The sequence below is a fragment of the Rhinopithecus roxellana genome, chromosome 16 (genome assembly GCF_007565055.1).
Source record: "Rhinopithecus roxellana isolate Shanxi Qingling chromosome 16, ASM756505v1, whole genome shotgun sequence".
In the NCBI taxonomy this organism is placed as follows: domain Eukaryota; kingdom Metazoa; phylum Chordata; class Mammalia; order Primates; family Cercopithecidae; genus Rhinopithecus; species Rhinopithecus roxellana.
This window is the reverse complement of record NC_044564.1, coordinates 15176343-15189976: the sequence shown is the minus strand read 5'-3', so window position 1 is coordinate 15189976 and position 13634 is coordinate 15176343. Positions and strand designations below refer to the sequence as shown.

At 53.8% G+C, this 13634-nt stretch overlaps 1 protein-coding gene across 1 annotated transcript in view; it reads left to right on the top strand.

Moving 5' to 3' along the window:
* The window catches only part of LAMC3 (laminin subunit gamma 3), an 86169-nt gene that overhangs the window by 60635 nt on the left and 11900 nt on the right, over positions 1 to 13634 (top strand). Inside the window, exons 16-23 of the mRNA XM_030919061.1 lie at positions 442 to 584; positions 1146 to 1324; positions 3265 to 3406; positions 4560 to 4765; positions 5179 to 5255; positions 7723 to 7857; positions 9077 to 9224; positions 10718 to 10867. Of these exons, the coding sequence (XP_030774921.1) occupies positions 442 to 584; positions 1146 to 1324; positions 3265 to 3406; positions 4560 to 4765; positions 5179 to 5255; positions 7723 to 7857; positions 9077 to 9224; positions 10718 to 10867 (1180 nt within the window). The remainder of the gene's footprint in view (positions 1 to 441; positions 585 to 1145; positions 1325 to 3264; positions 3407 to 4559; positions 4766 to 5178; positions 5256 to 7722; positions 7858 to 9076; positions 9225 to 10717; positions 10868 to 13634) is intronic.

The window sequence follows — 13634 nt, the reverse complement described above, 5'->3', positions numbered from 1 at the left end:
CCGGTTTGGTCTCTGATTCCCTTCTCAGTGACACCGTCACTGTGTGGCCTTTTGGCCACAGTAGCATCTTAGACAAGCGTCCTTAGGGAACAATGGAGGACTCCAGGGAAACACCAAGTGGAACAAACAGGTTTCTTCCTTGCAGGACTTCTCAGAGCCCTTGCTATGCTGATTGCATCGCGACTTTCCAACAGAGGGTTATAGTCTGCCCGAGACATGTTTGTCCCCATAGCCTTATTTTATCTTCTTTTATCCCCGAACATCCAGGGAGACTTGTGCTTTCCAGAGCACAGCTGGGGAAGCTGTGCCATGCACCAAGAGGAGATGGGGTCTTGTCAGCAGAGGGCTGTGATCTGAGGCCCCAGCCAGCTGCAGCTGGCAGAGGCTGGGCCAGAAGTGGCCCTGAGCTTGCCTCAGACCCGGTTCCTTCCCTTATCACAGCTGCAAGTGTCACCCACTGGGCTCCCAGGAGGACCAGTGCCATCCCAAGACTGGACAGTGCACCTGCCGCCCAGGTGTCACAGGCCAGGCCTGTGACAGATGCCAGCTGGGTTTCTTCGGCTTCTCCATCAAGGGCTGCCGGGGTAAGGAGGCTGGGTCCTTCCCAGGCTGCCTGGACGGTTGGGCCTGAGGTCTCTGGGCAGAGATGACAGATGGGGAAAATGGGTGCAGCAGAAAAGGATGGTCAGATACAGGACAGGGTCCTGAGAGCAGCCGGAAGCGTGGAGGGAGTTGCTTCTGTGGCGGTGACCAGGAGAGCAGCATCGCATGAACCCAGAGCAGTGGGTGCAGGGCTGTGCTTGTGACTCTCGCCCAAGTGTCTGGCTCTCTGCAGCCTGCCAGCATCCTCATGCCAGCCAGAAATGTAGTCCCAGATGCCGCTATTAAGTGCCTGTGTGCCTGGGGCCATCATGTCACTCTCTGGGCCTCAGTTTCCTCACCTGTAGAGCTGGGCTGCATTGGCAGTTGCTAAACCTGGCTGATCCTCAGATCCCCAGGGAACATTGGAATAAGCCAGACTCTGTGCCACCTTCAATCTTCTGAATCAGAATCTCCAGGGAAGAGCCCAGGAATCTGTTTTTGATGCTGCCCAGGGCGTTCTGGGAACACCCAGAACCCAGCACCCACTGCCCCGGCCCCTCTAGCCTGCAGGTGCTCCCCACTGGGCGCTGCCTCAGCCCAGTGCCACGAGAACGGCACATGCGTATGCAGGCCTGGCTTTGAGGGCTACAAATGTGACCGCTGCCACGACAACTTCTTCCTCACGGCAGATGGCACACACTGCCGGGAATGCCCGTCCTGCTATGCCCTGGTGAAGGAGGAGGTGAGTCTGCCCAGACCCACTCAACTTTCCATTCATTCTGTATCCCTAGCAAGTGCCAGCTCTATGCCAGGCACCAGGAACTGCCTGCTTACCCCCAGAGCTCAAGCCTTGCAAGCCCACCACCCACCTTCTCCCTATGCCCACCCAACCCAGCTTCGGGCCTGTTCCAGCCTGGCTCAACCCTCACCTAGGCCCTTCCCCTGCTCTGGGTGGATGGGGGAAAGGTGACTCTTGTCACCTGCCTTTCCCGAACATGCCGGGCTGGGGTCTCACTTTCTCAGGTTCAGTGAGGATGAGACCACAGATGACCCCTTGGTAAACAGGGTTAACAGGAGGCGATTCTGAGTGGGGAGGTGGGTGGTGCTGGAGTCAGGAGTTCAAGCTCTAGGGTTAACCCATTGGGGTTCCCCTCCCCCAACTCCGTTCATTGTCATGTGTCTGGGCAGGCAACAGCCTTGGTAAGCCTCAGTCTCTCTCCTACTCCAGACTGGAGATAGTTAGGCCTGCAATCCTTTTCTAGAAACCAGTGGGGCCAGCTTTCAGAATGTGTGGCATTGTAGAAAGATAAGATGGCATGCACTGAAGGCCAGGCGCTGTGACTCACTCCTGTAATCCCAGCACTTTAGGAGGCTGAGGCGGGCGGATCATGAGGTCAGGAGTTTTAGACCAGCCTGGACAACATGGTAAAACCCCATCTCTACTAAAAATACAAAAATTCGCCAGGTGGGGGGGGCGTGCACCTGTAATCCCAGCTACTCAGGAGGCTGAGGCAGGAGAATTGCTTGAACCTGGGAGGTGGAGGTTGCAGTGAGCCAAGATCACGACTGCACTCCAGCCTGGGTGACAGAGCTAGACTCTGTCTCAAAAAAAAAAAAAAAAAAAAAAAAGGCTGGGCGCGGTGGCTCAAGCCTGTAATCCCAGCACGTTGGGAGGCCGAGACAGGCGGATCACGAGGTCAGGAGATCGAGACCATCCTGGCTAACACAGTGAAACCCCATCTCTACTAAAAAATACAAAAAACTAGCTGGGCAAGGTGGCGGGCGCCTGTAGTCCCAGCTACCTGGGAGGCTGAGGCAGGAGAATGGCGTAAACCTGGAAGGCGGAGCTTACAGTGAGCCCAGATGGCGCCACTGCACTCCAGCCTGGGCAACAGAGCGAGACTCTGTCTCAAAAAAAAAAAAAAAAAAAAAGACATGCTGCACTGAATATCACGTAATCCCCCACTGCAAATGGGCAGCCCCCATAGTCAAGCCCGGTGATATTTATGCAGGAAAACAGATGACTATTTCCACCAAGTGGGTAAATGAAGACCACAAGTAGCCTTTTTCAGAATAGGTTTATTTCAGTTCAGGTTTTGCTCCAGTGAGGAATGGAACGCCCTGTGGCTTTTCAGAACATTTTGGACTTGGGAATGGAGGACAGGGCCCGGGACCTGTGCCGGCCACTTAGAGCGGTGACAGGGGGAATCAGACTGGGGCATGGCAGGCATTCGTGCTGAGGCTGGCTCCAAGGAAGTGCTCCGTAAATGCAGTTATTGTTTGTCTGATGAAAAGACGGGGCTAGGGGACGTTCGTAGCACATTCAGCCAGTGTCCATAGCGTGCTTTCTCCATGTGGCGTCCTGGGAACACAGTGAACAGGACAGACAGAAATCCTCCTGAGGCATCCCTTCCCATCCCTTCCTCTCTCCCTTCGAGGTAGGACAGCAGTGTGGTCAGTGGTGTCAGCAGGTGCCGTGGGGATGGGAGGGGAAGGGACAGCTACCATGGGGTGGGCACGGTTGGCTCTCAGGGGTGCGGCATACCCTTAGCGTTGAGGCCCAGGGAAGGATTTGGAGAAGGGAACCCACAGGGAGAGTGGCAGGGTAGAAACTGGGGGAAATGTCTGGGCAGGACCTGCATGCCAGCAGCCTCATACACCTTTTCTTCCTGTCCTCTCCAGGCAGCCAAACTGAAGGCCAAACTGACTTTGATGGAGGGGTGGCTGCAAGGGTCCAACTGTGGCAGTCCCTGGGGACCACTAGACATTCTGCAGGGAGAGGCCCCAAGGGGGGACGTCTACCAGGGCCACCACCTGCTTCCAGGTACAGCGGGAGCGTAGAGTGGGAGGGTGGGAGGCAAGGGGAGGTCCCCAATGCCTGATGTCTGGTCTTGTCAGATACTTTGGGGACCCTCACAACACAGCCCTGTTGCCATGGGCCTCTCCTTCAATGTCCCTAGCCCACCTGTAATTTTATGAATATCAGTCCTTGTCCCCATGCCCCTGCCCTACCCAGACTCTAAGCTCAGTGAGGATGGGGCTGGGCTCATTCATTTATTCACTCCCTCCACAAGGGTCATGAGGCGCTGCTCCAGAGGCTCAACTGGGAGGGTCTTACTGTCTTGATTCTGGGCCGTTTTGCTCACTGCCATAGCCCAGCACAGTGCTCAGCACATAGAAAATGTTAATAAATGAGTAAATAAGAAAAAAGAAGGAGGGCCGGGTGTGGTGGCTCATTCCTGTAATCCTAGTACTTTAGGAGGCCAAGACAGGAGAATTGCCTGAGCCCAGGAGTTCGAGATCAGTCTGGGCAACATAACAAGACCTTGTTTCTACGAAGGGAAGGAGGGAAGCAGGGAAGGAGGGAGGGAGAGAAGGAGGGAAGCAGGGAAGGACGGAGGGAGGGAGGGAAGGAGGGAAGCCGGGAAGGATGGAGGGAGGGAAGGAAGGAAAAAAAAAAAAAAGAAGGGAGCTGTCACTAAAGCCAGGAGGAATTTGGCCTTGGGACCTGGAAAGGCGCTGAAATGGATTGGATTCCTTTGTGAAATTTTATGTGTATAAGCGCCACACTCTTTTAGCAGCCAGACAGAGGCGAGCTGAGAACCTGTTAGCAGGACTCACTGTGGAAATAGGGGCTATCAGATACCATGTCTTAAAATGCCCATGTGAGCCACATGGTGAATTAGAGCTGATTTGAGGGGTCCAGAACTGCTTGTGTGGCCCCGGGAGGCCTGGGTCTCTCCCGGTCCCTGTGTATGACTGACTGACTGCGGGTGGGACCTTGGGTCCTGTTTGCCTTCTCTGGGCCTCAGCCTGCATCTGGAAAATGGGGAGCCTCTGCCTTTGGGACTACCTGTTGGTGCTCGGGGCTGCTGATGCCTGGGAAATGGAGGGCACAGAAGGGGACCCCTGGGGGTGGGGGCTTTTGTGTGACGTATCCACCACTCTGTGACCCCCGGGCTGTGGGCTTCCCATAGGAGTTCGGGAAGCCTTCCTGGAACAGATGATGGGCCTCGAAGGTGCTGTGAAGGCCTCCCGGGAGCAGCTGCAGAGGCTGAGCAAGGGTGCCCACTGTGCCCAGGCCGGAGCCCAGAAGACCTGCACCCAGCTGGCAGACCTGGAGGCAGTGCTGGAGTCCTCGGAAGAGGAGATCCTGCATGCAGCTGCCATTCTCGCGTCTCTGGTATCCCAGGGGACCCCCCCTACCCAAACACACCAAGCCTGGGCATTGGTCCCTGCCCCAGCCTTCCCATTGACCTGGTGACCTTGGGTATGACTCCCCACTTTGGGAGGCTCCATTTCATCTGCAAAATGGGGATCACACAGTATCTCCTCCGTGGATTCGGCGAGAGGACATTTGCAAAGGGCGAGGCATGTTCTGAGTAGACTGAATGCACAGTAAGTGGTGGGCAGCATCGTTATTGGTGTTTCTGTATCCTAGGACCCCGCTCACTGGATGCCGATGTTGTGGCCAGCTTTGTGCATTTATAGAATGACTGGTGCCATCCAGTTCTGCCTCACAATTGGGCCAGATGTGGCCCTTGCCCTTCGGGGATGGGAAGTCAGTTTCCTCCTCTCTTCCTCTTCTTTCTACAGGAGATTCCTCAGGATGGTCCTGGCCAGCCCACCAAATGGAGCCACCTGGCCACAGAGGCCCGTGCCCTCGCCAGGAGGTGAGTCCCAAGACATGGTGAGGTTGTGCCTGGCCCTTCTCCTGGGGGTTCCTGAGTCAGAGTCAGCCCCTTAGGTGCCCCCACCCAGAAGTTGGGATCAGATATTACAAGAGCTATCTGGTGGGGGCAGTGTCACCAGTATGTGGAGGGGCAGGCAAGGGGAGTCCAGAGATGTTGGGGGCAAAGCTGGGTTGACTGAAGGCATCAGAGAGCATCTGCCTGCTTTCTCTTTGTGAGAGTTGTATAATATACAAGTTATTATATTGGGGGTATAGTTCACACTACACAGAGGCCTTTACCCACGGCACTCCAGCCTGGGCAATAGAGTGAGACACTGTCTCACTGTATAATTCAGTGATTTCCCTATATTCTCAGGGTTGCAAAGCCATCGCCACAACCAGTTTTAGGATTTTCATCATCCTCAAAACACCCCTGGACCCATCTGCCATCAGCCCCCGTTTCTCCTTACCTCCCCAGGCCCTGGAACCACCGCTCTACTTTTTGTCTGTATAGATTTGCCTATTCTGAGCATTTCATAGAAGTGGAATCACACAGTGTGTCGCCTTTTACCAGTAGCTTCTTAGCCCAGTGTTTTCAAGGCTCATCCACATCGTGGCATGGATGGGTGCTTCGCTCCGCTTACGGCTGAGTAATATCCCATTGTATGGAAATGCCACATGTTGTTTATCCGTCTTCTGCCCACAGGCATTGGGTTGTTTCATCCACTGCCTTTAAGAAGCAACTTAAGGCCGGGCGCGGCGGCTCACGCCTGTAATCCCAGCACGTTGGGAGGCCGAGGCGGGTGGATCACGAGGTCAGGAGATCGAGACCATCCTGGCTAACACGGTGAAACCCCGTCTCTACTAAAAAATACAAAAAAAAATTAGCTGGGCCTGGTGGCAGACGCCAGCAGTCCCAGCTACTCGGGAGGCTGAGGCAGGAGAATGGCAGGAACCCAGGAGGCGGAGCTTGCACTGAGCTGAGATCATACCACTGCACTCCAGCCTGGGCGACAGTGCGAGACTCCGTCTCAAAAAAAAAAAGGAAGCAGGTTAAGGCCAGGCACAGTGGCTCACACCTGTAATCCCAGCACTTTGGGAGGCTGAGGCAGGTGGATCACTTGAGGTCAGGAGTTCCAGACGAGCCTGGCCAACATGGTAAAACCCCATCTCCACTAATAGTACATAAATTAGCCAGGCATGGTGGCGGGTGCCTGTAATTCCAGCTACTTGGGAGGCTGAGGCAGGAGAATTGCTTGAACCTGGGAGGTAGAGGTTGCAGTAAGCTGAGATCACACCACTGCACTCCAGCCTGGCCAATAGAGTGAGACTCCATCTCAAAAAAAAAAAAGCAGCTTAAGATCCTAAAAACACAAGGTCTGTGACAATTTTCTCCTTGAGCTACACTCCAGGGACCTTAGACTCATTTTACAGATGGGAAAATATTCAGAGAAGTTAAGGAGCTTCCTAAGGACACCCAGTTTGGAAGCAATAAAGCCAGGATTCAGACCCAAGCTGTTGTGACCACTCTCTTCTATGCTGTCTACATTGGGGTGACTGTACAATTTATTGTCCAAGCTGAGATGCTTTCATGTGTGATAAAATGTCCTATTGGCCAGGCACAGTGTCTAACACCTCCCAAAGTGCTGGGAGGCCGACACATGAGGATCGCTTGAGTCAAGGAGTTACAGACCAACTTGGGCAAGATGGTGAAAGCCCCATCCCTATAAAATAATTTTAAAAATTAGCCGGGCATGGTGGCACACACCTGTAGTCCCAGCTACTTGGAAGACTGAGGCGAGAGGAACCCTTGAGCCTAGGAGTTTGAGGTTGCAGTGAGCTGTGATGGTACCCACTGCACTCCAACCTGGGCAACAGTGTAAGACTTCATCTCTTAAAAAGAAAAAAATAAGGCCCTGGCTGGGTGCGGTGGCTCACACCTGTAATCCCAGTACTTTGGGAGGCCGAGGCGGGTGGATCACCTGAGGACAGGAGGTCAAGACCAGCCTGGCCAACATGGTGAGACCCCGTCTCTACCAAAATACAAAAATTAGCTGGTGCACACTTGTAATCCTGGCTACTCGAGAGGCTGAGGTAGGAGAATCGCTTGAGCCCGGGAAGAGAGGTTGCAGTGAGCTGAGATCACACGACTGCACTCTAGCCTGGGCAATAGAGTGAGACTCTGTCTCAGAAAAAAAAAAAAAAAAAAAAAAAAAAATCCTATTAATCCTTATGCCGAGACAACAGACACAAACTCCATGTCTCTATGTAACAGGAACAGGGCATGGAGTACCTTTCCTGTCAGCCCTTGAAGTGTGTAACACAGAAAGATGGAAAAGGAGTACTTGTCTTTGTGGCTGTCCTCTGTTTGGGGCAGCAGGAGGCCTGTGTAGTAGGGGGCATAGTTCTGGTCCTGGGCCCCTTCCCTGCGAGCCCTTGGTGATGCTCAGGTGGGTGTCCTCACACAGCCACAGAGACACCGCCACCAAGATTGCAGCCACTGCTCAGAGGGCCCTGCTCGCCTCCAACACCAGCTACGTGCTTCTCTGGAGTCTGCTGGAGGGAAGGATGGCCCTAGAGACCCAGCGGGACCTGGAGGACAGGTGAGGCCTCCCCAGGTGTGGGTAGAAACTTTAGGGTTGGCCTCCTGGAGTTGACAGGGCCTAGCCAGAGGCTGCTATTTCCAGGGCTAGCTCCCTTGAGTCCCGACATTCTTTGTCATTGGTGTCTTGGGGTGTCTTGGGTCAGCATCCCGCTGGGAGTGGGGCCACAGGGTCTTGGGCCACTCGGTGGTAAGTCACAGTAACCCACTTTTGCCTGGGATGGAGTGCAACTCAGCCTCTTCAAGAGAAGGGAAAAGAACTGAAACCCAGAGCAAGAGATCCCTCGCTCTCCCTCTGCAGCATTCCCTGAGCACCCCCTGGCCCCTGTGCCCCAGCCCAGGGCAGCTCCTCTAAGCTCCTCTGCGGCACCAGCTTCTTTCTCTGCCTCTGCAGACAACCGGCTCTGCTTCTCTGCTTTGGTGACCCCTTCTGTCCTTCTCAGTTTAAAGGTCCATGGAGACTCCCCAACATCTTGCTGAGCCCCTTGACGTTCCTAAACGAGAATGGGATTGGCTCCGTTTAGATCAGATGTCCTGCCCTGAGCCAGTTGGCATGGCTGGGGGAGGTCACAAGACCCACTCCAGGGGCAGGGCGCTGGCTCTCTAAGGAAGAGTAAAGGATGGAAGGGAAGCCAGAGGTCTCCACCCCAGCAGTGCCCTTGTCAGGGAGGAATGGGTGGGACAGCGTGTGGACAGCTGGTCAGGACATAAAACCCATCCTAGCTGATTGGTTATAGACCACAGGCCCATCAGGGCAAAACGGCCCACAGAGATTCTGCAGCCCAGGGCTCTCCATTCATCTGTGGTGAGGATGTGCCCAAGGTCTCCGGAAAGGGCATGGCTGAGTCAGGACCAGGGCCAGGGCCACTGTGCTCCCCATTTCACCGGGCATTTTCCTCTTTGCCATTTACCCAGAAGAGCCAAACATTTGCAAACATGTGATTCTTGAGTGGAAACCAAGCAGAGCCCTTTTCAGCAAAGTGTGGCTGAACTGAATGATGCAGAAATAAGAATGTGGCCCTTTCACAGCCCGTCTGGCTCATCTGAAAGCTGCAGAGAGGCGGCCACTTTCCGAGGCAGCTGTACCGACCCCACAGAGAGCTATTCTGCCTGGGAAGTTGGCAGAGGCCTTTGCAAACCAATGGCTCCAGCCTGGGACCCAGACAGGGATGGGGAGGGCTAGTTCTGCACCCAGCTCCATGGCCTCTATTTCCTCCCAGGTACCAGGAGGTCCAGGCGGCCCAGAAAGCACTGGGGACAGCTATGGCAGAGTTGCTGCCTGAAGCGGAAAGCGTCTTGGCCACAGTGCAGCACGTTGGCGCAGATACAGCCCCGTACCTGGCTTTGCTGGCTTCTCCGGGAGCTCTGGTCAGCTCAGTTGTCTCAGAGCTCCATGTGGGGTCGGGAGGATCTACTATAGAAGCTGGAGGCTGGGCACAGTGGCTCACGCCTTTAATCCCAGCACTTTGGGAGGCCGAGGCGGGTGGATCACCTGAGGTCAGGAGATTGAGACCACCTTGGCCAACGTAGTGAAACCTCGTCTCTACTAAAAATACAAAAATTAGCCAGGTGTGGTGGTGTGTGCCTGCAACCCCAGCTACTAGAGAGGCTGAGGCAGAAAAATCGCTTGAACCAGGGAGGCAGAGGCTTCGGTGAGCCAAGACTGCAGCACTGCACTCCAGCCTTGGTGACAGAGCGAGACTCCATCTCAAAAAAGAGGAAAAAAAAAAAAAACCAACAAACCTATTATAGCATCTGGAGAAACCAGTGGGGCCCAGGCAGAGGCAGGTGACGCGGCTCATTTTTAACTATATCACAGCTAAGTCAAATGATATAACCTATCTATGGGGCTTGGCAGAGTCAGAGCCCAACCATTCTCTGTTGATGATAATGTCAAGGCTGGGGCCTCTTCCTCCTTACAATGACATTAGCAATGTCATCAGATGGACACAGGATGCAATTCCAGCTCTGCCACTCCAGCTCTGTGACCTCGGCCAAGGACTTTCCCTCCCTGAGCCTCAGTCTGTCACATGGAACTCACCCATTAGCTTATTTCAAGGCTGCTTCCATGGGAGCTGGACAGAGATTGGGGAGCAATGCACGAGGTAGCTGGCCGGCCCCTCTGTGCCCATCACCTTATACTCATCACCTCTGTGTGAATCAAGTCCATTGTGTCGATTCAGTAACCCTGAAATCCCAAAACTCAGAAACTGAACATGAAAGAATTCAGCTTATACAAATGCACTTGGGACAAATGCTAACCCAGATTGATGCCCAAGGCTGCTTGTTTGAGGTCTTCGCTCCTCCCACGGCATGTGGAGAGTGATGCACAGCTGTTAGTGTGTTCGAGCCCAGGTTCTGTTTCCAACACCACTGAGGGTGTTCGATCGTATGTAGTACCTGCACGGTTCTCCTCTAAAGTCTGGGAAATTCTGCATTCTGAAGCCATCCAGCCCCCAGGTCTCAGTTCAGGACTGTGGAGCTGAGGAAGCGTTCCCACTTTGCAGTGAGGCAGTGTGGGTTGGGGAGGTTGGCTGGGTTGCTCAAGGCCACACAGCTAGAAATTGGTAGGGCTGTCATCCGAGCCCCAAGCTAGGGGTTCCCCAGCCTGGCTCCTCTTGCCCTGGCCCCTCTGCCTCCTAGGGTCCACACAAAGCCCCACCCCTGCTATTCCTGCCTCTGGGCTTCCGAGCTACCTGGGGCATCCGCTAGCTCATCAGGTTTTCAGGAGGCTTGGGGTTCTGGGCTGGCAGCCAGGGACAGACCCGATGCCTCAGTCCAGCAGGGCACCTCCCCTAAGTAGAGAATCTGCCACTTGCCCTTCCTGCCAGGCCCTGCCTGAGCCCACTGTCTCCCTGCAGCCTCAGAAGTCCTGGGCTGAAGACCTGGGCCTGAAGGCGAAGACCCTGGAGAAGACAGTTGCATCACAACAGCACATGGCCACCAAGGCTTCCCGAACCCTCCAGGCTGCTGCCCAGGCGGCACTACGGCAAACAGAGCCCCTCACACAGGTCAGCTTCAGAGCGGGGGACCTGGGAGAGGTTGGGGCTACCCTGAAGGTGACTTGGGGTCAGGGTTGCAGGAAGGAGAAGGGCAGAGACAGAAGTAGCTCTGTCCTGCCGGGCACAGTGGCTCACGCCTGTAATCCCAGCACTTTGGGAGGCCGAGGTGGGTGGATCACAAGTCAGGAGATCGGGACCATCCTGGCTAACATGGTGAAACCCCATCTCTACTAAAAATACAAAAAATTAGCCAGGCGTGGTGGCACATGCCTATAGTCCCAGCAATTTGGAAGGCTGAGGCAGGAGAATTGCTGAACCCAGGAGGCGGAGGTTGCAGTGAGCTGAGATTGCACCACTGCACTCCAGTCTGGTAACAGAGTGAGACTCCGTCTAAAAAAAAAAAAAAAAAAAAGGTATCTCTGTGCATCCCTGTGGTACCTCCTGCAAAACTCCACATGCAGCCTGAGGCAGGGGAGGGGACCCTGATACCCTGAGAAGAGACGATGGACAGACCGACAGAGGATAGCACCAGCAGCACGCGGGGCCACACCCACCATCCTGGGATCGTTCTCGCTCATGCCTGCATTCATTAGTTCATTCTGTAGTTCATTCATGGCTCATTTGAAAGCTGCAAAGAAGTGGCCACTTTCCAAGGCGGCTGTACCGATAGTTTTGTTTGTTTTCAATTTGGTTTTTGAAACAGTCTTGCTCTATTGCCTGGGCTGGAGTGCAGTGGTGCAATCTCGGTTCACTGCAACCTCCATTTCCCGGGTTCAAGTGATTCTCCTGCGTCAGTCTCCAGAATAACTGGGACTACAGATGTGTGCCACCGTGTCTAGTTAAATTTTTTTGTATTTTTAGTAGAAATGGGGTTTCACCATGTTGGCCAGGCTGGTCTTGAACTCCTGGCCTCAAGTGATCCACCTGCCTTGGCCTCCCAACGTGCTAGGATTATAGACATGAGCCACCACACCCAGCCCCATTCCTTTTTTTTTTTTTTAATTATTTTATTTATTTATTTATTTATTTATTTATTTATTTACTTTGAGACAGACTCTTACTCTGTTGCCAAGGCTGGAGTGCAGTGGTGCGATCTTGGCTCACTGCAGCCTCTGCCTCCCAGGTTCATGCAATTCTCCTGCCTCAGCCTCCATAGTTGGGATTACAGGCCCGCGCCACCACGCCTAGTTAATGTTTGTATTTTTGGTGGAGATGCGGTTTCACCATGTTGTCTAGGCTGAACTCCTGATCTCAGGTGATCTCCCCGCCTCAGCCTCCCAGAGTGCTGGGATTACAGGCGTGAGCCATCGCGCCCGGCTTCCATTCCTTTTAAAGACAGGATAAGGGGGCTGTCTGTGAGGCGTGAGAATGTATCTGAAGAGCAGAGCCCAGTGCCCGGCGCTTACTTGGGGAGCTTGGCTTTGCCCCGGGGTAGCACCTGCTCATCTGGTCCACTGCCCTCGTCCAGGGTGAGGGTGCCAGGAAGTGAGGTGACTTCCCCAGGAGTCAGGGCCAGGCCCCAGCATGTACTGATGCCTCACCCCACCACAGCACTCATACCTTCGTCCTCCTCTCCACCCCATGAGCAATCAGAATAGGCCTGAGGCAGTACTAGGTGGCTCCTCAAACTCTACTATTTATTTATTTATTTATTTATTTTTTTGAGATGGAGTCTCCCTCTGTCGCCCAGGGTGGAGTGCAGTGACCGGATCCCAGCTCACTGCAAGCTCCGCCTCCCGGGTTTATGCCATTCTCCTGCCTCAGCCTCCCGAGTAGCTGGGACTACAAGCGCCCGCCACCACGCCCGGCTAATTTTTTGTATGTTTTTTAGTAGAGACGGGGTTTCACCGTGTTAGCCAGGATGGTCTCGATCTCCTGACCTTGTGATCCGCCCGTCTCAGCCTCCCAAAGTGCTGGGATTACAGACTTGAGCCACCGCGCCCGGCCTATTTATTTATTCTTATTACAGTGACATTCACATGGCTTACAAACACCTATTTTAGATTAAATGGCTTTTAGCACATTCACAAAGTTGTGCCACCTCCACCTCAGTCTAGTTTTAGAACATTTTCACCACCCCTAACCCCAGGCCCACTCAGCAGTCACTCCTCATTTCCATTCCCGAGGCCCTGGCAGCCTCCACTCTGTTCTCTGTCTCTGTAGGTTTCCTTCGTCCAGCACTTTCGCAGAAACAGAATCATGTAATACGTACCGATGGTGTCAGGCTTCCTCCTGTTAGCATCCTCTTTTCAGGGTTCACCTGCCTTGCAGCCTGGATCTATACTTCCTCCCTTTTTAAGGCTCGGTCATATTCCAGTGTGTGGATGAAGCATATTTTGTTTACCCACTCATCCATCAAACCCATATTCTTTCAGTGGATCTAGTCCTGTTGAGTGGCAGTGGGGAAGAAACTGATTTTCCATAAGTCAAGGTGTGTCATAAACAGATTTGTGATTTTCACATCTACTTACTGAGATAGAGCAGTCTTGTCTTCTCCTCTTCTCTCCCCTTCCCCTTCCCCTTCCCCTCCCCCTCCCTTCCCTTTTTTTTGAGATGGAGTCTTTATGCCACCCAGGCTGGAGTGTAGTGGCTTGATCTCGGCTCACTATAACCTCTGCCCCACAGATTCAAGCCATCCTCCTGCCTCAGCCTCCCCGAGTAGCTGGCATTTCAGGCATGCACCACCACACCTAGCTAATTTTTTTTTTTTAATTTTTAGTAGAGACAGGGTTTCACCATGTTGGCCAGACTAGTCTCGAACTCCTGACCTCAAGTG